The sequence below is a fragment of the Periplaneta americana genome, chromosome 5 (assembly GCF_040183065.1).
Source record: "Periplaneta americana isolate PAMFEO1 chromosome 5, P.americana_PAMFEO1_priV1, whole genome shotgun sequence".
Lineage (NCBI taxonomy): Eukaryota > Metazoa > Arthropoda > Insecta > Blattodea > Blattidae > Periplaneta > Periplaneta americana.
In genome coordinates, this window is record NC_091121.1 from 97213395 (window position 1) to 97236833 (window position 23439).

General features: G+C 35.6%; 1 protein-coding gene across 2 annotated transcripts in view; it reads right to left on the reverse strand.

Moving 5' to 3' along the window:
* LOC138700025 (uridine phosphorylase 1) overlaps positions 1–5639 on the reverse strand; it is a 184307-nt gene extending 178668 nt beyond the window's left edge. Inside the window, exon 1 of one of the 2 annotated variants that reach the window (XM_069826315.1) lies at positions 5498–5639. In XM_069826315.1, the coding sequence (XP_069682416.1) occupies positions 5498–5523 (26 nt within the window). In that variant the 5' untranslated portion in view covers positions 5524–5639. The remainder of the gene's footprint in view (positions 1–5497) is intronic. The other variant, XM_069826314.1, reaches the window with a different exon arrangement.
* Between the last annotated feature and the right edge of the window lie 17800 nt (positions 5640–23439).

Sequence of the window (23439 nt, forward strand, 5' to 3'; positions counted from 1 at the left end):
ATTGGAAATTTATCTTTTGAAGAGGTGGAGAAGTCCAAGTATCTTGGAGCAACAGTAACAAATATAAATGATACTCGGGAAGAAATTAAATACAGAATAAATATGGGAAATGCCTGTTGTTATTCGGTTGAGAAGCTTTTATCATCCAGTCTGCTGTCAAAAAATCTGAAAGTTAGAATTTATAAAACAGTTATATTACCGGTTGTTCTTTATGGTTGTGAAACTTGGACTCTCACTTTGAGACAGGAACATAGGTTAAGGGTGTTTGAGAATAAGGTGCTTAGGAAAATATTTGGGGCTAAGAGGGATGAAGTTACAGGAAAATGGAGAAAGTTACACAACACAGAACTGCACGCTTTGTATTCTTCACCTGACATAATTAGGAACATTAAATCCAGACGTTTAAGATGGGCAGGGCATGTAGCACGTATGGGCGAATCCAGAAATGCTTATAGAGTGTTAGTTGGGAGACCGGAGGGAGAAAGACCTTTAGGGAGGCCGAGACGTAGATGGGAAGATAATATTAAAATGGATTTGAGCGAGGTGGGATATGATGATAGGGAATGGATTAATCTTGCTCAGGATAGGGACCAATGGCGGGCTTATGTGAGGGCGGCAATGAACCTCCGGGTTCCTTAAAAGCCAGTAAGTAAGTAAGTAAGTTGTCTAATATCCATAAAAAAATGAATGAATGTAATAGCAGTGAGGAACATAGGGATGATGGTACACTGAAGAGAAAAGGAATTTTCACTATCCATCAAGTTCTGAGCTTATTACCTGGAGTGCCAGTAAATCAGGTAAATTCACTGTTCAAGAAGTTCAAGCTTTAGATATTTTGGACTACAAACAATGATGGACAAAATATTACAATAAGTCGGCAGTGTCCCTTGAAATAAAATATAAGCCCGGTCAAGAACGAGTGCCTTCCTTGATAAACAACTTTTACCATTTTGTTTTTGATACAGAAAGCAAGGGCTGCATCAAGGCATATGAAGAGTTCACTGCAAGAATACTGGATGTCATTTGGAATACATTTTTCAGGAGAAGCAATAGAAAGTTTGAAATGCTTAGCGCTCAAAGCTTAACTGTGATTTTCCGATCATTACTGGACAATGACTATCAGTGCTAATGCCATATAACTCTCTATGTACATTCTATATGTCTTAAGGTATGCATTGACAGTCTTGGTTCACTTTCGACAAGAAAGTGACATCCATAATTCTTGCAGTGGACTCTTCATATAGTACTATCAATGACCTTATTGGCCACACATTTGACATGAGAATGCTCCATCATCCGGAAATCAGTTTCCCACAGAACAAAGCGTACATGAGTGGTAAAGTGCTTATCAAAGTTGACAAAACGAAGGATTTTGCTAAATTTTTGCAGTATGTTCCAGAGGAATATTGTGATCTGTATAGGGACATTATCAAGTGGCCTGTAACCACTGAACGATATGATGACTATATATATATATATATATATATATATATATATATATATATAGCCTATATATTTTTCTGTTAATTTCTGTATTGAGAGATAATTCCAAATGTATAGTTTGATTTGACATGTATTGCAGTGTCTTAATTAAAATGACTATTAACATAAACTGAAATAAAATGTTTACTATTAAGTTTTTTTTTTAAAAGGGAATCATTTTGATAATTTGAAACTTGAATAACAGCTAAATGTACACATGAAAATTAATGATTATTTGTTAGTTTAGGTAAATGAAGGCTGCGATTCAGATGGTATCAACGGAAATTAATATTTCTAATTATTTATAAGCTGAGATAGTTTTTTCCATTTCCCACAGATTTACTTCTTGTGACTGAAGCCCTTTTAAAAATTTTCCATTCAATTACACTCAATAATGATAGGCCTAATAACAAACACAATTAATAATAATAATAATAATAATAATAATAATAATAATGAACAATAACTAATAAATAGTACACAACTGTAAAAGAAAAACTGGTGCTTTTTTCAGTCTTCTGTAGAATTACCAATATTTCTAGTCTTGTAAGAAAATGTATGTTTTTATTTCTACTAGCGCCTTTTAGAACTCAGATCCATTAATAAAGCGGAATTTCTTTGAGGTAGTACAATATATTCTTATTGAATCAACTTCCCCCCATTTGAGGTACCTAGCCCCATAAGACTCAGTACACTCACATAACAATTGTAAATGTTTAACTTCTTAAAAACTTACGTAAAATTGAAAACCCACTTCTTATCCGTTTTTTACGAAGTGCACAAAATACTCTTCACAAGTTCCACCGAGGAAAATTTCTGAATGATTTGCATTGCGTCCTTAACTGTAGATATTATGTTAAAGACATTAGCATCATGTCTATTGTATCTTATTAACATCATCATCACCACAATCATACAATATACCTCCAGATTTGTACCTTTAAAACCATTTTAATTGCTTCATTTTACGACGCTTTATCAACTACAATGATTGTCTAGCGTCTGAGTGAGATGAAGATGAAAATGCCAGCAAAATGAGTCCAGAATCCAGCGCCGAAAGTTACCCAGCATTTGCTCTTAATGGTTTGAAGGAAAAACCTCAACCAGGTAACTTATCCGAACCATGATTTAAACCGAGCCCCACTCGTTTCACGGTCAGACATGCTAGCCGTTACTCCACATGGCGACCTTTTAAACTATTCTGTCTTCAATTTGTCAAGATTAGAGCGGCGGGGCTCCTTGGTCATACTGTCAAAGCCATAGCATGAAGAGCACACTGATATCACAGTCTACTATATACAGTCGCGAAGCTTGAGGTGTTTTTTGCAAATCTCGTGATAAAGCGCTCCAAGCGATTAGCAACTAGAAACAATAGACTGTCCATGGTCGACTTTGGACTGTGTCGTATTTCTATCGAGTGCTAGCTCGTTGCATATTTCACATTGATGCTTGTGAAATGTTCGTTATTGGTTATAATGAAAATGTTAATGGCTAAAATATAATAATTGGAATAATAATATGGGACAAGGAGGAGACGTTTGTAGTGCTATAAATTGTAGCAACAGTACGAGAAAGAGGCCAGAGTTATCCTTGTTCCGATTTCCGAAAGATTCAGAAATGTTCCTGGGTTTCCACAAGAATGCTGTGCAGAAACAAAACTGTTAATTTGAAGTTCTTTGTGACTGTTAGAATACATTATATCCTTAAATTTCACAATGAAATGTTTCAGTCTAACCGAAAGGACATTAGATACCGGTTAAAGTTCTGTCACTTAGGCTGCTAAATTTCCAGAGAAATAAAGGTTAGGTCTACTTTTTTTTTCACGGGATATATTTTTAATTGTAGCTATTAATTTTGTTACTATTTTTATGTGTTATTTTACTAAAGACGTAGAAAAATTAAGTTTGTTTTAATGAAATTTATTGATCACGTTTTATTTTCAATTCTGGTGGGATTATTATTGCTTAGGCCTACTTTTTTCTTCAAAGGATATGTTTTTAATTATAGCTGTTAATTTTGATGTTATTTTTATTTGTTGCTTTACTAGAGACATAGAAAAAGTCTGTTACAATAAAATTTATTGATCATGTTTTATTTCCAATTCTGGTGTGATTATTATTGCTTAACCTCATCCCACTTTGTTAACTACGTAAGCCTACACTACAAGTACCGGTACACGTAAGTTACTCCATTAATTCATATTTCCATTATTATTGTTGTAAAGAGAAATGCAAATTAATATTTATTGGTTTCATAGTTAATTATCGCTATAATCTTGAATGAGTGAAGCTATTATAGTAAATTTCAATTCGTTTTGCACAAACAAAAATTATAATAACTTATTTCTTGCAGGTATCTTCGAGTTTATGGTGGAATTTAATATACTTCATTAAAATAATAAATTAACTTTATGCATTTAATATTTCAATAATGGAAGGAAGGTGTTAATTTTTCCAAAAGAACACGACAACGAAAGTGTAACATATTTTGTCGTCTGCTAGAAGAGAGATCTGCTATGATGAGGCGATAGTAGCGATCCTAGTGGTGGGCAACTACCCATGTTTGCATTTTTACTACATATTGAGCTTCGCGACTGTATATAGTAGACTGTGCTGATATCCTATGACAGGTCGTTTCTCGTCGGGAGTCGAACGGAGTCCACTAGCTTCCACAAATGCTACTTACTATTAGAGATACAGTCAAGATCCATTTATTGCATTAACATTTATAGGGACTATAGGAAATTCTATTCACATTCATATACCTACTGTGTATGTGTAGCGCATATTGTAGTAATGTCTGTGCATAATTATTTTTTGCATACACATTTTCAGTATTTGTTTCTACATATACAATACATTAGAACTTTTAAGGGGATACTCTACTGATCATCATAAAAAATTTAAAAAAATATATTGACTATTTCACTTCTTTAGAATGTATATTTCCATACCCCAAATGGATTTAGTTCAATTCTGATTACAAATATGTTTAATTTTTTTTATTAAGGCTGTAAGGGGGTATGGAATTTAAAGATCTGTCAAAATAATTTTTTCATCAAAGAATTCTTTTTTTTTTTACAAATTCCTAATTACAAATCTAGTAACTTTTTGTTCTAAAGTTGGCTCCCTGAAGTTACTAGATGAATGTAGCAGAGGAGAATTTTAATTTACATAAATATTAATTTTACTTTCAAATTAATTTTTCCGCGAGTTTATTTTTCTTGATTCAACACAAACGTTTTCATGCTAAATATTAATCAATCTTGATGAAATTTTTACTGATTGTATTTATGAGGTAGCTGCGTGTTCCTACTCATTTATTTTGTAGGAAATGGCGCTAGTTTATTTTATTAATATTTTTTTCATGAATTTTAGGAAAAATATCATTTAAAAAAATCGAAACAATTTTCTTCAAAGTGAATAAATGGGATATTTCATAAAACGAATGCATAGAAATGTTTCTCTATGTCTTGTGAATGTAACCAAATAAAAAAGAAGCTTAAAAATTGAGATCTTCTACTAAAAACTTGGGTTTGAAAATATTTTTAAAAAGAATAGAAAAAAAAAATAAAAAGGCAAAAACATTTGGGAGTTCAAAATTTGGATTTTGTTAGTCCTTTAATAATAAACATGGTCTCAAAATTTGGTTGAAAAAATAATGATTATGAAAAAAGTTGTCACTTTTAGTGGAGTATCCCCTTAAAACAAAGCCCCTACTATGTTCAGGATAGTGATAGTGAATTTATAAGGCAAAGAGCTTACTGTGATATCAGTAATACGAGATTATCGGATTAATATGCTTCGTCAACCACAACCTCCCACAATTACAACTTATCTCAAGTTGCTAATATTTGCAATTAATCGGAATCATGTATCACTGCATAACCTATATCAAATTAGCTACAGTTACATATTATCTGCTGTTGTCGAGAGATGGTAGATTCGTGGTCGATAAGTGAAATCAGAGACAGTGCTGGAAAACAAGGAAGAGAGACAGGTACTATTGCACTTACTCGTCTAACTCTTCGTCGGAAGACATGTTGACTGCTACAGAAGGTACACTACAGCACTTATGAGTACGGGTATCACAGACACACCCCCATCACAGCGACCGACCGCTCCTCTCCGTCCCGTTACGAGCGCTGCACTGCCCGCCTGCCCCCCGCGCCGCCCGCACGACCCCACTATCTCGCATGCTCCACCGGCGCTGCATCAACTGCTGCTATCAGTCTGTGGCTCGATGCCCGGCGGTTTCCTCCTCTGTAGTACGCGAACCCAGAGTCCGAAGAATTCATTTCATTTAGCGAGTATACAGCAGCGATGTCATCCCGTTGTATTACGCGCTGTTCTTCAATTTCGTTTCGTCAACAGCACGCGTTCAAACCTTGCCTCTCCTGATATCCCCCTCCTACTTGCAGTCTTATGCTAGACGTCATAGGGGAGTACAAATTTAACCCTCCGCTGGCAACATGAATAATACAGCTTTCGTTGGTATCAGGGGTTGCATGCAACCCCAGGCCTTTAACATGCAGATAAACAAATATTGTAGGTGTATTAAATTTATGCAACCATTTTTACTATTAAATTAAGTCTTTCCTACACATAAAAATAACATATTTATCATAAAAGGGCACACATTCATTCATTCATAGTGTTCTGCCCAGGGACAGGACTTTCACTGCAAACCCAGCATTCTCCAGTCTTTCCTATTTTCTGCCTTCCTTGTTTCCTCATATGATCCATATTAATGTTGTCTATCATCTGTTATCTTCTTCTGCCCCGAACTCCTCTCCCGTTCACCAATCCTTCCACTAGGCTACATCCTTCAGTAGGCACTTTCTTTTCAACCGGTGACCCAACCAATTCCTTTTCCTCTTTCTGATTAGTTTCAGTATCATTCTTTCTTCATCCACTCTTTTTTATTTTATTTTATTTCATTGGGTTATTTTACGACGCTGTATCAACATCTAGGTTATTTAGCGTCTGAATGAAATGAAGGTGATAATGCCGGTGAAATGAGACCGGAGTCCAGCACCGAAAGTTACCCAGCATTTGCTCGTATTGGGTTGAGGGAAAACCCCGGAAAAAACCTCAACCAGGTAACTTTCCCCGACCGGGATTCGAACCCGGGCCACCTGGTTTCGCGGCCAGACGCGCTGACCGTTACTCCACAGGTGTGGACTCACACACTCTTTCCAACACAGCTTCGTTCCATTTTTCTATCCTTTTCTCCAGAGCAGAAATAACAGCTAGAATATTGTTTTAGCTAGGTGGGTCTGAGTTCGATCTCTTCGGCATCCATGCCTACTTTCAACCCTAGAAATAAAGTAATGTTTACAAAGAGGTCTCGGGCAAATTCTTGTCTAAACGTCGTTTCATGTGAGGACATACAAGTTGGAAAGCCGGGTTCTTAAAAAATTCCTTTGTTTTCTGGTTTCGTGGTGTTTTTGTTGACATATATAGGACCAATGAATTAGGAGCAGCTATACCAGCGGTGATCAAAGCGAGTGTCGTGATTACATCGTGTAATCACAGACATTCAGACGGGTACGAGGAGTTTCCTGTACATTGCTGTGTTTTTCATTCACGTACTGAAGGCAAGCAGTGGTGGTATCATGTCGCTCTACAAACTCTGTCTCTACAAGCAGTAAGAGGTGGTTTCCTAAAGAATGAGAAGGAGAACTTTTTTGTTGTTCAATCGGACAAAATGTAATATGTTTACTTTGCTCAACAGTTTAATTAGGAATAAATAGAAACATTAATTGCCACGCTGATTAATGTATTATTATTATTATTATTATTATTATTATTATTATTATTACTGACCACTAAGTATGTGTTTTTATAATTCTTCTGTACGTGCATGAATTTTTATTTTATTTTATTGGGTTATTCTACGACGCTATATCAACATCTAGGTTATTTAGCGTCTGAATGAAATGAAGGTGATAATGTCGGTGAAATGAGTCCGGGATCCAGCACCGAAAGTTACCCAGCATTTGTTCGTATTGGGTTGAGGGAAAACTCCAGAAAAAACCACGTGCATGAATATTGACATTTTTAGATGTTCTCCCTAGAAGGATAAAATTATACGATTTTATCTCAATTTTTAATCTTATTAATCTTTAGATGAGGGTAACAATTTATTAGTTATTAATTTAATAATAATATTGTAGGAAGAGGAAGATGAGATAAATAAATGTAAGGAAGTCAGCTACCTAATGGGGTTTGAAATATCTCGTGCTTTAAAGCCTTTTATAGAACACAATTTCTCGAAAGGGTAATGATTAAAGTAGCTCCATAAGAAGTTCTTAATTTTGAAAAACTACGAACTTCTCGACCAAGTATCGAGAGAAGAATTCAGAAAATTCCTAATTATATTCAAGACGAAGGTGAAAAAAAAGAAGCAAGAAAAATCGTATATTATTCACTGGCTCTTGATGACAGCAGTGACATTACTGATACAGCAAAGCTTGAGATTTTTATCCACGGGATTGACCAAGATGTTAGTACAGGAACCACCAATGGTTGTAGTTTTCATGCCAACTACCTTTCCTCCGTCTCCTTACTGCATAGACTATCTGTCGCATATAATCACTGCAGCTCGAGTTTTGGTCACCGCTGAGCTAGACAGACTCGTGCCCGTACGATCGTACTCTTGCTCCTGACGAAGCGAGAGCAGTGAAGGTTGGTCGCGCAATGAATGGACTGGATCCAGCATCTGTGGCGTATAGGCTGCCACTGCAGTAATCAGACAAGTTATGAGTGAACTGTGTTATGCAAGCGTTCTATTCTCAAACATGAATAATGTATTATTTTTTTTAACTATTTTAGTCTTAGCTATCTGCATAGAAATATGGCAACTCAGCCTGAGAGCTGACTCATTGGTAATCAAATTCCGATCCTCAATCTAAAAAATGAAAAAAAAAAAAAATATATATATATATATATATCAACAAGAAAGGTCAGTCTTAGGATACGTGCACGTTGGAGCGACGATAAACGATAAAAGAAGCAGCAATGCTATATCAGAGAGAATTTAAGCATGCATTGTCATTGAGGTATGCATATTGGAGTAACGATAAAAGCGAAGATACACGATAAAAGCGACTAAGGGTACGTACACGTTGGATAAACGATAAAAGAAACGATCTAGCGGCGCTTAGGTATTATCAAAGAATCAAGTGTTCGTATCGGAGCAACGAGGACGCGGGAAGCGAACATTTTGATTTATCAATAGGAGATCTACACATACACTTAATGAAAGAAGATATATAGAAAATACCAGCTGCTAGGTTCAAGGTTAATATAACTTAAATACGCTCAAAATTGAACCCGTTTCTCATGCCAAAGCTAGTATAAATTCATTGTGATGTGATTGGTTCTTGTGATAACATAACTTATCACGAATAAATACACAACTGATTAATTTGCCAATATCCATGATAATTAATTTAATATGCCGAAATAATCATAAGTCGATTAATACTCGGATATATTGATAACCACCGGTCATTATACAGATTAATATTATCTTAATCAGAGATCATATGAACGACAAAAGCTAAGAAAATGGATTTTTTTTTTCGCGTTTTTATCGTGTATCTTCGCTTTTATCGTTAATCCAAATGCACACCTCAATTACAATGCATGCTTCAATTCTCTCTGATGTAGCATGGCTGCTTCTTTTATCGTTTATCGTCGCTCCAACGTGTACGTACCCTAAGAAGCAAAAGAGAGAATTGGAAAATATGTGTCCATATTTCGATTTCTTGTCTTGTAGGTAGCGGTACAATAGAAGTTTGGCGGTAACCAATGGTTTTGAGTAAAATTATCGTTTTCTTATAGCACGTATTCAATTCAAATTTTAGGCACTTTCTGCTAATAGACACTAAAACACGCCATAACAAAATGATTAATATAGCTGCAATATTATGGACATAGGACTTACACCAATCTCCATCGTTTTCGATTTTACTGGGATTTGCATTTTTCGAACACTCTGAATCAGTTAAAACGATTCAATTTTAAAAGATATACGTTGTATCATAGTAAGGACTATTCTGAAATCAGAGATGAACAACGTGTCGTACAATTAAATGAACCCAAGGCAGCATTGACAACACAGAACGTAAGAATAATCTATTTGAACTTAATGTATATTTCTGTTAGGCGTAATTTTATTAAAGTATAATCCATATTGTTGTGATCCTCTACTTAATGTGATAATTTTATTCATTTACTTATTTATGTAGTCATTCATTATTCATTCATTCATTCATTTACTTATTTATTTACTTATGCATTTATTTGTTTATCAATTTATTTTGTCAGAGTTAAAGCCATGAGACTTTCTCTTCCACACTCCCAGAAGTGACATAAGCATACATTGTAATAATAACAGTAGTAATCAGTTATATAGCCCACCATTGTGGCTGAGGGTGTAGTGAGTCTAACTCCGAACTCAGTGGTCCCGGGTTTGATTCCGGTCAGGACGAGTTTCAGGTTTTTTCGGGTTTTTCCCTCACTCCTAACAGACGATTGGAACCTTCCTCCCCTTTCCTCCCCCATCATCCTTCCCCCATCATCCTTTCCTCATCATTCCGTTTCTGGTTTTTCAGATCACTCTACAGGCGGCCTCCCGAAGCTGCTGGCTCTCTCAACCGGCCTCCGTGGAATGTGGTTAAGCGACGTTGGATGGCTTCTGCAACGAGCACTCGAGGCGGACCTACTAGAGGGAGAAGTTTCTCCTCAGACCGACAGGGGGGTCTTGGGGGAAGTTGTCGAAGCAGGAATGGTATATGGATGTCGGCTGTAGGGACCGGTCGTTAAAGGGAGTCATGTGGTTAGGGCCGTCCTCGTAGGGGATCTGTGGCACGCAACTCATTCCATATCGAGGGTTGGAGCAATAAATCTCAATAGGTAGCAGTGTTGGGCCATCCGTGCCCCACTCAGTTAAATTCCATTCCATTCCATTCCATTCCATTCAGTTACGTAATATTTACTTTAGTATAGACCCTATTCTATACCGTCATTTTTTTTGATTGCATAGCACATTAATGAAAAATAAGTTTCTCGCCTATGACTGCAATCAAAACAAAAGCGAGAAATATCCTTAAAAATTGAAAATATCAGTGTGTGTGTATCGAACACACAGTTCAGATTTTAGAAGCTACTTCCTGGGGGGGGGGGGAAACAGATACATTTATGACATTAATTAGCTTTCACTTTATAACCTCTGGAGCTTACATACATACATACATACATACATACAGTCCACATCTGTGAAATAACGGTTAGCGCGTCTGGCTGCGAAACTAGGTGGCCCGGGTTCGATTCCCGGTCAGGACAAGTTGAGGTTTTTTCCGGGGTTTTCCCTCAACCCAATATGAGCAAATGCTGGTAACTTTCGGTGCTGGACTCCGGACTCATTTCACCGGCACTATCACCTTCATTTCATTCAGACGCTAAATAACCTAAGATGTTGATACAGCGTCGTAAAATAACCTACTAAAATACTTACATACATATACATACATAGACCTAAATATTCTGCCCAAGGACAGGTCTTTTACTGTAAACCTATTCTGCAATCTTTCCTATTTTCCGACTTCCTCTTTGTCACCGAATATGATCCATATATCTTAATGTCTTCTATCATCTGATATCTTCTGCCCCGCACTCTTCTCCCGTTCACCATTCCTTTCAGTACATCCTTCAGTAGGCAGTTTCTTCTCAGCCAGTGACCCAACCAATTCCTTGTTTCCTTTCTGATCAGTTTCAGCATCGTTATTTTTTCACCCACTCTCTCCAACACAGCTTCATTTCTTATTCTGTCTGTCCATTTCACACGCTCCATTCTTCTCCATATCCACATTTCAAATGCTTCTAATCGCGTCTTTTCACTTCGTCGTAATGTCCATGTTTCTGCCCCATACAATGTTACACTCCACACAAAGCACTTCACCAGTCTCTTCCTCAGTTGTTTTTTCGGAGGTCCGCGGAAGACGCTCCTTTTTCTATTACATTTCTAGTACATTCCAAGTATTTGAAGCTGTTCACTTGCTCTACTGCCTCATTTAGTATTCGCCAGTTCACCTTCTTTATTTATCTTCCGACAACCATGGTTTTCGTCTTGTTTGCATTTGTTTTCATCCCATACTGCTCACAGCTGTCATTTAGCTCCAGTAGCATATCCCTTAGTATCTTGAACTGAATGAACTATATCTAAGAAATGTTCTAGGTTACATGAAAAGATAATATCGCATAATGAATGTCTATAGAAACATAACGTTTAAGTAAACGTTGATTTATACATTTTGCAAATAAACCTATTATAACACCACAGAATTATGCTTTCTTCATATCTAATACTAGAGAGAGAGAGACAATAGCCTATATCACTTTGACCTGGGGCGATTGCCCCTCCATGCCCCTCCCCTTATATCCGCTTATGTGGTTATCCTTAAGTAGCGGCACTCTTGTACTTTTTTATATTAACTCTTCGTTTGTTGCAGAAAACGTGGATTTTACGAGTTTAACTTGTAGTAAACTCTTATGATTTTAGTTCGGAATATGTATTATATGTCTTGCCCGTGTTAAATTTTACCGTACCTAGTTAACATGTTTCGGCCTGTTATTGAGTTACTGAGTTCTGAATAAGGCCAATAACAGGCCGAAACATGTAAACCAGGTACGGTAAAATTTAACACGAGCAAGACATATAATACATATTCCGAAGTAGTGTTAAAAGTTGTGTAATCAAGATGTCTTATGATTTTAATATTGTTATTGGTTTTGTCGGGTTCTTGTAATAAGGAATGTGAAGAAAACACCAAGTTTAAAACGCAGATGTATGTAAATATTAAAGAATTAAAAGATTCTGAATTCCTATGTATCTGTGTAAAAGTGATCTTTTCATATCGTCGATTTACAAGCAAAAGACATTATGTCAAAAATATCACTCCCAGAAAAAAGACGTATATAATGTGAATAATGTATGTGTATTAACTTAGAATTGGAAAATTAAATATAGCCTATATAAAGAAAAACAACTTACTAAATATAACATTTTAGAGATTCAGTTTTGTTAAGATATTTCAAAACGCCTTTTTTCAGAGGTAATATTTTTTACTTAATGTGTCTTGCTTGTAAGTCGACGATATTTTTATGGAAATTATCGGGAAGAGATATAGGATGATAGTGTGACTATTAACATCTCTCTAGCATTCATGTGTATCCGAAGTTTATTTACAGTCATGGGTTTGTAAGTCACATGGTGAAGTTATTAAGGCCTGTAATCATGCTGTATTTTATATCGCCTATAAGTACTTGAAATTTCGTGATAGTATTACTTAATGCTTATGTAGGCTATTTATACGAAACGTGATAGCAGTACTGTATTTTGCCATTTACAGTTTTTTACAATTGACTTACAAAATGAGATAAATGTTACTTCGATGACTCTCATATCTTGAAACTGCAAAACATGATTACGGTTTGCGTCACTGTGACTATATTCGCTTATCTATTCTTGAATTTACCTGTAGAAGAAAACATGTTTTTATCTTAGATGGAAATTCGAGCATTGATAAAACACGTGATATTTAAACATTACATACGCTGTAAACCAAGGATTAACGAATTGAGATTAATTTATTGTTACAGATTTATCAAGTTAACACTTATTAGAATAAATTTATCGCAGAAAAGTTCGGGGTAGAAGATATCAGATGATAGACAACATTAAGATACATGGATCATATGCAAGACTAAGAGGAAGGCGAAAAATAGGAAAGATTGGGTTTGCAGTGAAAGACCTGCCCTTGGGCAACACACTATAAATGAATGAATGAGGATAATTTTAAGAAAATATTGTTCATATGTTAGAATCAAAATTTATTTTACATCTACAGTGCGATCGAAAACTCTCTCCGCAGTGCTAGGCAGAGAATTCATGTGTATTTGGTAGAGAATTCAAGTGACAGTACTGGCCGCTAAGCATATGATGGACTGGGGTTTGAGGTTGTCAAACCGGAATGAATGGGGGCGTGCCAACTTTCTACAGGGTTGTTTTCTAGGGTTGCTGGAACTAATAGAGCTGCGGAGGGACTTTTCGATCGAACTGTACTTTTACTCGAGATGTCAAGTAGGTATTTTAAGCAACGAAGCTTTTTGTAACCTGTGCAGAAATGTAGTTTTCCCAGTGATTTAGAGCTACTCAACGGTACTTCGTCAGAGCAATGTTGCTAGAGGCCTAAAAGTTTCGCTTGCTTTGTTCCAGGCATCGAAAGACATCACAATTATTATTATTTTATTGTTTTCGAAGCAATTGAGAAAATAATTTTTATACAATGGTACGAAATCTGAAAAATGCATCATAACACAGTCACTGTCTAAAATAGAAATAGCTCAGTTGGTAGAGCAATTTTCCACGTACTGGAAGGTCCTGGCTCAATTCCGGATGATAGGGGAATTTTTCTCGTTGCCAAAACTTCCAGAAAGGCCGATTAGCTACATGTTACACTAATCAGACTTTAGATGCTCACAAACTATTGTTCTTCCTCTGACACATATCGTCAAGTGAGATATACTGCCTGATATTAAATGCAGCCTACATATTAGCCAGAACCACAATCAGTGATGGCTTGAAGATAAGCTATTTTTCGTGTCTTCCGAAATCTCAAAATTACGTTTCAACTACTCGAAAAACGCAAAAGTGATGACGTAGAGTACATCAAGGTGATCATATGAAAAAAAAAAACAATTAAAAGGAAATTTATTAGGCATTGTGACAAGGATTGTTTAAATTTGGATTCATTACAGCCCTTGAGAGTGAATCGTTACCACGTCATTAAATATTGTGAGTTTGAGATCCTCTTTAATGAAAAAGATGCTAAGATCTCTTGTAAACTTACTTAGACACTCGACATTTCCATTCCAAGCATAGAAATCTTAAAACAAACCATTGGACTTCATTATAAGATTACGTGTCAAGATACTGAGAGAATTTATATGGAAAAAATTACGTTTACTAAAAAAAAGTCTTCTGAAGTAATCTTATTATGTTGCCCTTAGACTAATTAACACGAAAAATCCATTTACAGCGCTGAAGAGTTGATAAAACCTTGCATTATACAGAGTGATTCACGAGGATTTACGGCCATTTACAGAGTTTACTTCCGAAGACATTCTGAACAAAAAATGTCTTATAAACATAAGTCCTAATCTCAATATTTTCAGTGTTACACTAATTTGAAGTTGTTAGTAAAATACCTTTTTTCTTTAGTTTTAAAGGTAAAATAATATTACAAATAGAGAATCGACTATTCAGAAGTATAATTTCTTTAATTGGCTATTGTTCTGAAGCTAAAAATGTGTTGTTAATTGCTCTGTACAGATTTTGTTTTTCAATTTTTAACTAAAAATTACATCATCCTTACGCACTTATCACAACAATTATTACAAATCATACAACTTTAGGAACTTGATTCCTTACAGTTTAATGCTGCATCCTAATGTACAGTCTTAAAGAATTTACAAGGGTGGCGTGATTTGTAACAATTGTTGTGATAAATGCGTAAGAAAAATGTAATTTTGTAGCTAAAAATCGAAAAAAAAACAAAAATTCTATAAGAAGCAGCTATGGAATTCACAACACATTTTTAGCTTGAGAATACTAGCTAATTAAAAAAATGTTACTCCTAATTAGTTCATTCTTTATCTGCAATGTTCTTTTACCTTAAAACTAAAGAATAATGGTATTTTACAAAGAATTTAAATTAGTGTAACTCTGAAAATATGTTGACATGACATTTTTTTCTCAAAATGTTTTTGGAAATATGCTCCGTAAGAACTCCTCGTGAAACACATTGTAGCTGTCGCGAAAGAAATTTTGGGATTCCAAGCTGCTCATTAACTGAAAACAAATCCCCTGTCGAATTACAACATGCAGCGAAGAATAATGCCATGACTGTAGATGTTAGAAGCTAGTGCTAGAAGGAATGAAATCGAGAGTTTTCCCTGTTCAACTTGACGAGTCAACTGACGTCAGCAATTACGTTACTTACTGTACTCTGCTTTGAGAGATATGAAGACTTCTCCCCTACCTTGATTTTCTGATCGAACGCGCACCGGTTCAGAGATAATCAGTCCTCTAGGTATGGAGACACAGAATTTATTTTGGAACAAATGTGTTGGAGAGTGTACGGATACTGCCGCTTGCATGACTGGGCACCGCTCAGGTGTAGCAGCGAAGATAAAAGGTGTCGCCCTCATATATCCTATACAATCACTGTTTTATTCACAGCAGCAAAAAAGCTTTCAGCTGATTTTAACGTAGTCCTGAACGACAGGGAGAAAATCATAAATGAAATCACGCTTCAATTCCAGACTGTTCAAAACACCTTGTGAGTCTCCAGACATCATCACCTTTGTCCATCATACTGAAGAAAAGATCCTTCCCAAATTGAGGAAGAAGTGAAATAATTTCTTTGAGATTAAAACTCAATCTTGGCAGAGTTCTTATTTAATGAAAAATTTAAAGCTAAGCTTGTATACTCAGCCGACATATTTCTCTTCAGAGGAATACGAAAAATATGTGCACTCTCAGGAATAAATTGGATACATTCTGGAAAAATGATCTCTTTGGTAATAGCACTTGCAAGAAAAAGACTTGGAAATATTTCCCCTTCTTTACGAATGGCCTACTGATACTGACCTCAACCAAAAAGACATATTGATCATTATATGCCAACATCTCAGGACATTGACTGAAAGCTTTAATCAACATTAACCATAGGAGGAGGAATATCAGCAAGATAATATTCGGATAATTGATCCGAAATTGATCAGAAGACGTAAACTGCCACAGACCCACTCTTCGGGAGGAAAATTTAGCTGAACTTCCTTCTGATGTAACTCTAAACTTCAGTTTCAAAACCAAGTCAGTCATTGAATAATCGTTGGCTATCTGTGAATGAAAATTTCCCAGATCTGAGCAGAAAATCTTTATAATTATTGTTAACTTTTTCAATAACATATATGCGAAACAAAGTTTTCGGTCAACTCTGTAATTAAGATCATATACAGGAACCAAATGGACATTGATGACTCACTACGTCTTGCAGTAGCAACGTTGGATTCACGAATCGAAAAGATTTTTGCAAATAAACAGCAGCGAATGCAGCATTGAGACAGTACCAGTGACTTTGAGAGAGAAAGGATAAACATACCTGATTACAGATGTCATTGTAAAATTTCAAATTTAAAAGTGTACATTTTAATAATGAATGTAAATATAAACACTTAAAATCAGTTTGATTTTTCTGCTTTCCTGTTCAATGCTAATGGCATTTGAGAGAGGAAGGATAAACAAACCTGATTACAAATGTCATTGTAAAATTTCAAATTTGAAAGTGTAAATTTTAACAATGAATGTAAAAATAAACACTTAAAATCAGCTTGATATTTTTGCTTTCCTGATCCACAGAATTTCTCCCATTAGATTTGGTGGTTTGCAAATATCAGAAGATAAACACAATATAATATTTGTTACTCAGTCAAATGACAAATCAATGTAAAATAGTGACTTATATTATATGGTCATTAAGTTTTATATACATGAGCTACAAATTGCAAACGTTTTCGCCCATTCGGGCATCTTCAGGCACAATTATACAATATCTCAATATCAAACTATGTAGCTATTACATTGGTGGTAGATAAACTGTTTAAGATTAATGGTGTACAAAACATCTCCATAATTAAAATGTAATATTACAAGTCATAAATTAAAATAATGTTAAAAACCACGTAGTGTTGTAATTAAACTTCATAATATTCTGTGGAACTCTTGTTCAGTAGAGATCAATGAGTGATGAATTATGTGTCGTTTGAACGTGGCAACTGTATAGATCACTATAAAACATCCTATGTTTGAAGCGGTTATGTAGACGTGAGACGACCTGCTGCTGTTGGAACTGTAGCTAACAGCAGCAGGTCGTCTCACGTCTACATAACAGTTGCTTGTGTTAGGGTACCGTGGAAACCACCCGACATTCTCGTATTTCTACGTATCTCGTTGACAGTCTAATATTCCCTACAGTGCACTCTAGTTCGTGTAAGTGCGTCCATGACACAAGCTTCGCCGATGTAAAGTTACCGAGAGGAGCGCGTGGTGTCCAGTTGTTGCATGTTGGCAACATCGGAGAACGGTTCTCCTGGAGACAAAACTGGACAAATACGACGAAAGGAACAACGAACTAACACTCAGCTCCTGAATTAGATATACCGGTATACTGTTATTTTTTTGTTGAAATCGAGTTCCGATTTTAAGCTTGATTTATATATTGGAGAATTCATTCTGAACAGTGTTGTCAAGTATCTAATGTACACCGACGTTCAAAGATATCTGACCCCACTATTCACCACCTCCTTCCTAATTGTCAGCCAATAGTAGTGCGTACTGATAGCAGTGATGCGTGAGATGACTTGTCAATCACTAGCGACAATGGTTCAGATTAATGGAGGAAAACTCCAGACTCCGTCTTCAGCACAGAAGTAAGGTTCAGTAACCTCCTACAACGGTGTTTTGCCCGTTGTAGGCCTATAGTATATTTGACGTACACCTAATTTGTATTCAAAGTGATCAGACGCAAAACATGCCCACAAACGCCCATGTATGACTCGCTACAACTGGAGTAATTTGTTTACAGAAGTCCGTTGCAGTTTGAGTAATCCTTCTGGTTGAATAATATTAAAGGGAAAAATTGTTCCGGGACCGGGTGTCGAACCTGGGACCTTTGGCTAAGCGCGCTAACGCTCTACCACTGACCTATCCAGGAAAGATACAAGACCATGGGCCGTTATGTCCACATACCTCAAGTGGGTTGACAAACGTCAATGACCCACTATAGAGTGCACATTATACTGTGTGACTGTAAAGGGTTGGCGCGCATAGCCAAAGGTTCCGGGTACGATATCCGGTCCCAGAACAATTTTTCCCTTTAATATTATTCAAATCAGCTTTACAAGAAGCTAAACCTGGAAGCCAGATTCGCACAATCCTTCTGGTTACTTTCACTGTACTGTACGTATTTTAACGACACTGCATCGACTACTAAGTTATCTAGCGTTTGTGGAATTGGTGACGGAGAGATGAGTTTGAGGATTATGATCAAGCATGTTAATACTCGACAGGCCAAGCGAGATTCGAACACAGCCAGAGCGCAGAGTCCATCCTGCTATCATAGAGCTACTCGATGCCTGTATGTATTCAAACTGTACTTTTCAAGAAGTCGTTTCAAGAGAAATGTTGCAGAAACATTTTAGACAAAAGGGACAGTGAGTGAATTGATGTGAATTAGAGTAGAGCGAAGGAGAATGCAGTACATCCGCCTTAGTTTCTCCTCTGGTTGGAGCTGCATTCATGAAGCAGGTGGTAACTTAATTATCTTGGTATTGAAATAACTTCTATGCTCAACTTCATAGAAGAGGTGAAGAAACAACCTGCAAAGGTAATTCGTCTATCTGGATCCTAAAATAGTGTGATGTGGGAAAATAAATTTCTTCATGTTTGCTGTAAGAGAAGAATTTAAAATCAACTACAGTATATACACAGCCGGGCTTTTATGATATTAGCGATAAACACGATAAATGACTGTTATAATAATTGTGTATCAAAAGCCGCCCTAAATAAAGGTTCAATAGATCGGCCTACTAATCAATTCACAATGAACTATGATTAAAAACAATTATGTATGTGACAATTTGAAAGAAAAAAAAACATTAAGATAAATGATAAGAAAACATAAGGAACCATTTACAATAAAAGTTTCTTGGGTACATATGACTACTAATTATAGCTAAGGATGATTTTAATACATGAGATCCTATGACATCAATCGTTGCATCAGAAGTTTTAAATTGTCTAGAAGTTGATTTAAAGTTTCTCGTGGGATCGTGCCACTGGCACCGAACATGAGCCCAAAAACTGCTCAATATGTGATGTGGTATTGTGCTCCGGGATGCTGACAACAAGGCTCATATATGATTTAGAGAGATACGTACCTACACGTTTAGTGTTTAAATATACTTAATTCATGACAATATTTCTTACGCGAATTATCACGAACTTTACATTTCCTTGCGACAGTCTTACTTTGAGCGACAAACACGAAACTTACTGCACTATTTAATTTGCCGTGTTTTAATAGCAAATGGTATCTAGTTTTTCGTGACAATACTTGGTATATATTTCAATTTTTTAACTTTCTCTTATTTTTGTACGTTGAGACTGAATAAAAATACCTTTTCCTGCCAATTGATAGCTTAACCACCCCTTGGGAACATTGTTTTTGATGAACACACAATAATTTGAACGGCATTTAATACAATGAGTGTTTGTCAAACAACTCCGCATATTTCAGCTTAAAAGAGGGAATTTAATGGTACAGTACTTGAAGCAATGAATCTTTCAAAACCATTTTCATTCTACTGGGTAGGTTTGACAGTTCCCAAAGTGAAATGAGGGTGTAAAGATGGTGCGAAAAACCAAGATAAGTGTGGTGGAGTACCATAGTCATGGATTTCATAAGTGATAATGGTATTGTTATAAGAGGTCTTCAATGAAATCGGAAAATACTGCAACTTGTTGTATATTGCAGTTTGTCCATTTCACCGATTTGGAATTAACAGTAACTTAAAGTAATAATTGTGTTAATTATTTCCAAAATAATTCTGTAAGAATTTTCATGCTCTAGAATACTGTCTGAAGAACTTTTGAATTGGCATTACATTTAGTTTTACCCAAAATAGTCTCTTTTTCTCTCCCTTTTTCAGTAACGGTAGAGTTGCGTTAATTTTAATGCCTGTTATTATTCGGTTGAGAAGCTTTCATCATCCAGTCTGCTGTCAAAAAATCTGAAAGTTAGAATTTATAAAACAGTTATATTACCTGTTGTTCTTTATGGTTGTGAAATTTGGACTCTCACTTTGAGAGAAGAACATAGGTTAAGGGTGTTTGAGAATAAGGTGCTTAGGAAAATATTTGGGGCTAAGAGGGATGAAGTTACAGGAGAATGGAGAATGTTACACAACACAGAACTGTACGCATTGTATTCTTCATCTGGCATAATTAGGAACATTAAATCCAGACGTTTGAGATGGGCAGGGCATGTAGCATGTATGGGCGAATCCAGAAATGGATATAGAGTTTTAGTAGGGAGGCCGGAGGGAAAAAGACCTTTAGGGAGGCCGAGACGTAGATGGGAAGATAATAATAAAATGTATTTGAGGGAGGTGGGATATGATGATAGAGACTGGATTAATCTTCCTCAGGATAGGGGCGGCAATGAACCTCGGGGTTCCTTAATAGCCAGTAAGTAAGTAAGTAAGTAAGTAAGTAAGTAAGTAATCTATTTTAGATTTTTTTCTGTCTTAAACAATTTTTTATTAATGACATAATTATCAGACATGAGAAACAATTATTGCCATTTTTCTGTATTTCTCAAATACGTCATAGGCCTACATAGACCTATTTTAATAAAAAATATTTTTGACGTTAACTATTCCCGTTTTAGTTGACTTGTAGAAACTAAGTAAATAAAAAAAAAGTAAAAAAGTGTAGGACAGGCATTTCCAACTGATGGCTCTGTGACATCACAAGTCTCTGCTCTCGAGCTCCTTGAGAGGGGAAGCATAGGTAAAAGAGCAATGTAGGGGGAGTGGCTGTTGAAGGGATGGAATGTTTAAATAGCGAAGACACAACATTACTCTCCCTCACGTGCTCTTCCAGCTCTGCTCCGAGAGGGGAAACGCGCTACGACGTCACTGGTTGGCCAGTTGGAAATGACTGATGTAGGAGAAATCGCCTAGACAGCCGGTATACTAAAAATCACTTTTCTGGTGTCATGATTAACTTTAACATGTTTCTCTGAAAAATCTCGAAATCGAGTTTTAGGTAGTACGGCAATGTTGTTTTTCTATTTTTCAAATAATTAAAACAATTAAGGTCACCAACTAAGAAAGAAAAAGGTATATATACATATATAACAGGCTAGTAAAATGTGTAAAGAACAATCGTCCTGTAGTGAAGAAGTCTTCGGGAAATCTTCAAAAATATAAAGAGAAAACGGAGTTGCAACGTCGTCTGTGAAAAGAAGAAGAACAAAATGCGTTGGGAGAGAAAATATAATACCAAGGTCCTACCCCATGTGTTTGTAGAAAAGAGAGTTGGAAGACGAAGACTCCGCAGCAAGCGTGCAATTTCTGTAAGCTACTGGTTGCGTGTTCCACTCATAGAGATAAAAATAGCTATTTTCTTTTAAAATTATATCCGATGTGGTTACGTGTATCATGAAGTAGTACAATTCTTACTAATTCATTTATTCACTCGTAACATGCTAAACATTTTCTCGTGGGAAATTGGAGGCGTCATTGGGAATCCACCTCAAAAGGAATAATGCTTTATGCGAGAATAAACAGTTCAAAACAGTCATAACCAGCACGACAAACGAACGTAAGCCGTAGTGTAGAAAAATGCCCTTACAAATTAAATGAAAGACGACACTTTGAATCCAAATCTCAATTTATGAGACTTTGTCTCTTCCTTACTCATCATCATTATCATTATCATCATCCTAAGTATACTTCGCACGAAAACATGACGACCTTCCCTCATCCCCTTCACCAGTTAACTGCAGGCACGCGCAAGGGATAAACCCTTAGCCGAGTTGCCAATTCTTGAAGTCATTGTGATTTGCGAACGTTTTTCAAACTGTGTTCCGTGAAACTGCGATTTTCAGAAAGACTATATTATCTTTCTAAATATACCTTAATTTATAATTACTAAAACAAAATTGGTGTAAAAATGAACAAACTTATTTTAAAAACACTTTATATTTATATGTTTTGCCTAATATTTATATTTTCACTAACATTTTTTGCCTAAATAAACAAAAAAATGCAGACTTCTATAATAAGTGTTAAATTCTCATGTTATTGAAGTTCCAGAATTTTATACTTAATTAAGAATGTTGCGCCGGTAAAATTTTCTGAAACTGTGATCATTGAATGGTTATAGAATTTATAGTACAAAAGAGTAAAGTTAGATTTTATCAGCTTCGCCTTGGGTGATAATTTCCACAAACGCATAAAATCTGTTTACTCTAGTGTGCTATACAATATTTTATTCATTACTGGTATGTAAATTTAATTTTAAATTGTAGGGCTTTTCTTTGTAATGTGTTGTTGGCGAAGAAGTTCATATATATTCATTTTACTATTGCTAATATGTTGGTTGTCGTGTAGAGAGTGATTTAAAAACATTTAATTCACTGCTGTAAGTTAGAAAACGTTTAAGCACTGCTGTGAATAATGTCATTATTTAGGTTGCTAAGGACGGTGTTGCTGTTGGTGATATCCAGGGAAAGGATTTATATGTAAATACATATTTACTTATAAAGCTAATATAATTTATATTTTGCATTATCTTTATGTTTCACAATGTGTAGGGTTGAAAAATCCTACTTTTATTTTCCATATTTTTCCATATTTTAGAGTTTAGTACATATTTTCGTTAATTTCCATATATTTTCCATATTTCATATAAAACAGTCCATATTATATTAGGTTTAACAATAAAACAAAACAAAATTCCATTAACTTTTAAAAATACATTTCAACAATAGAGATTTAAACACATGTTCAGTAATCCCTTTAACATCAGAGTTATTTGAAAATTAGCAGTCCTATCAACAATGGGAAAGTAAGTTACAAAACTGTATTAATTTAATTTAAAATTTTTAACAGACTTCAGTTGTGCAGCTCAACAGTTAAATGCCAGTCAGAGTACACATAGGTTCAGTTTTGTAAATCATACTATAAAGACGGTAAATATGCCAAAAGTACGTCATTCAGTCAATTTAAAATCAAAACTAACAAGTTACATTTCAGA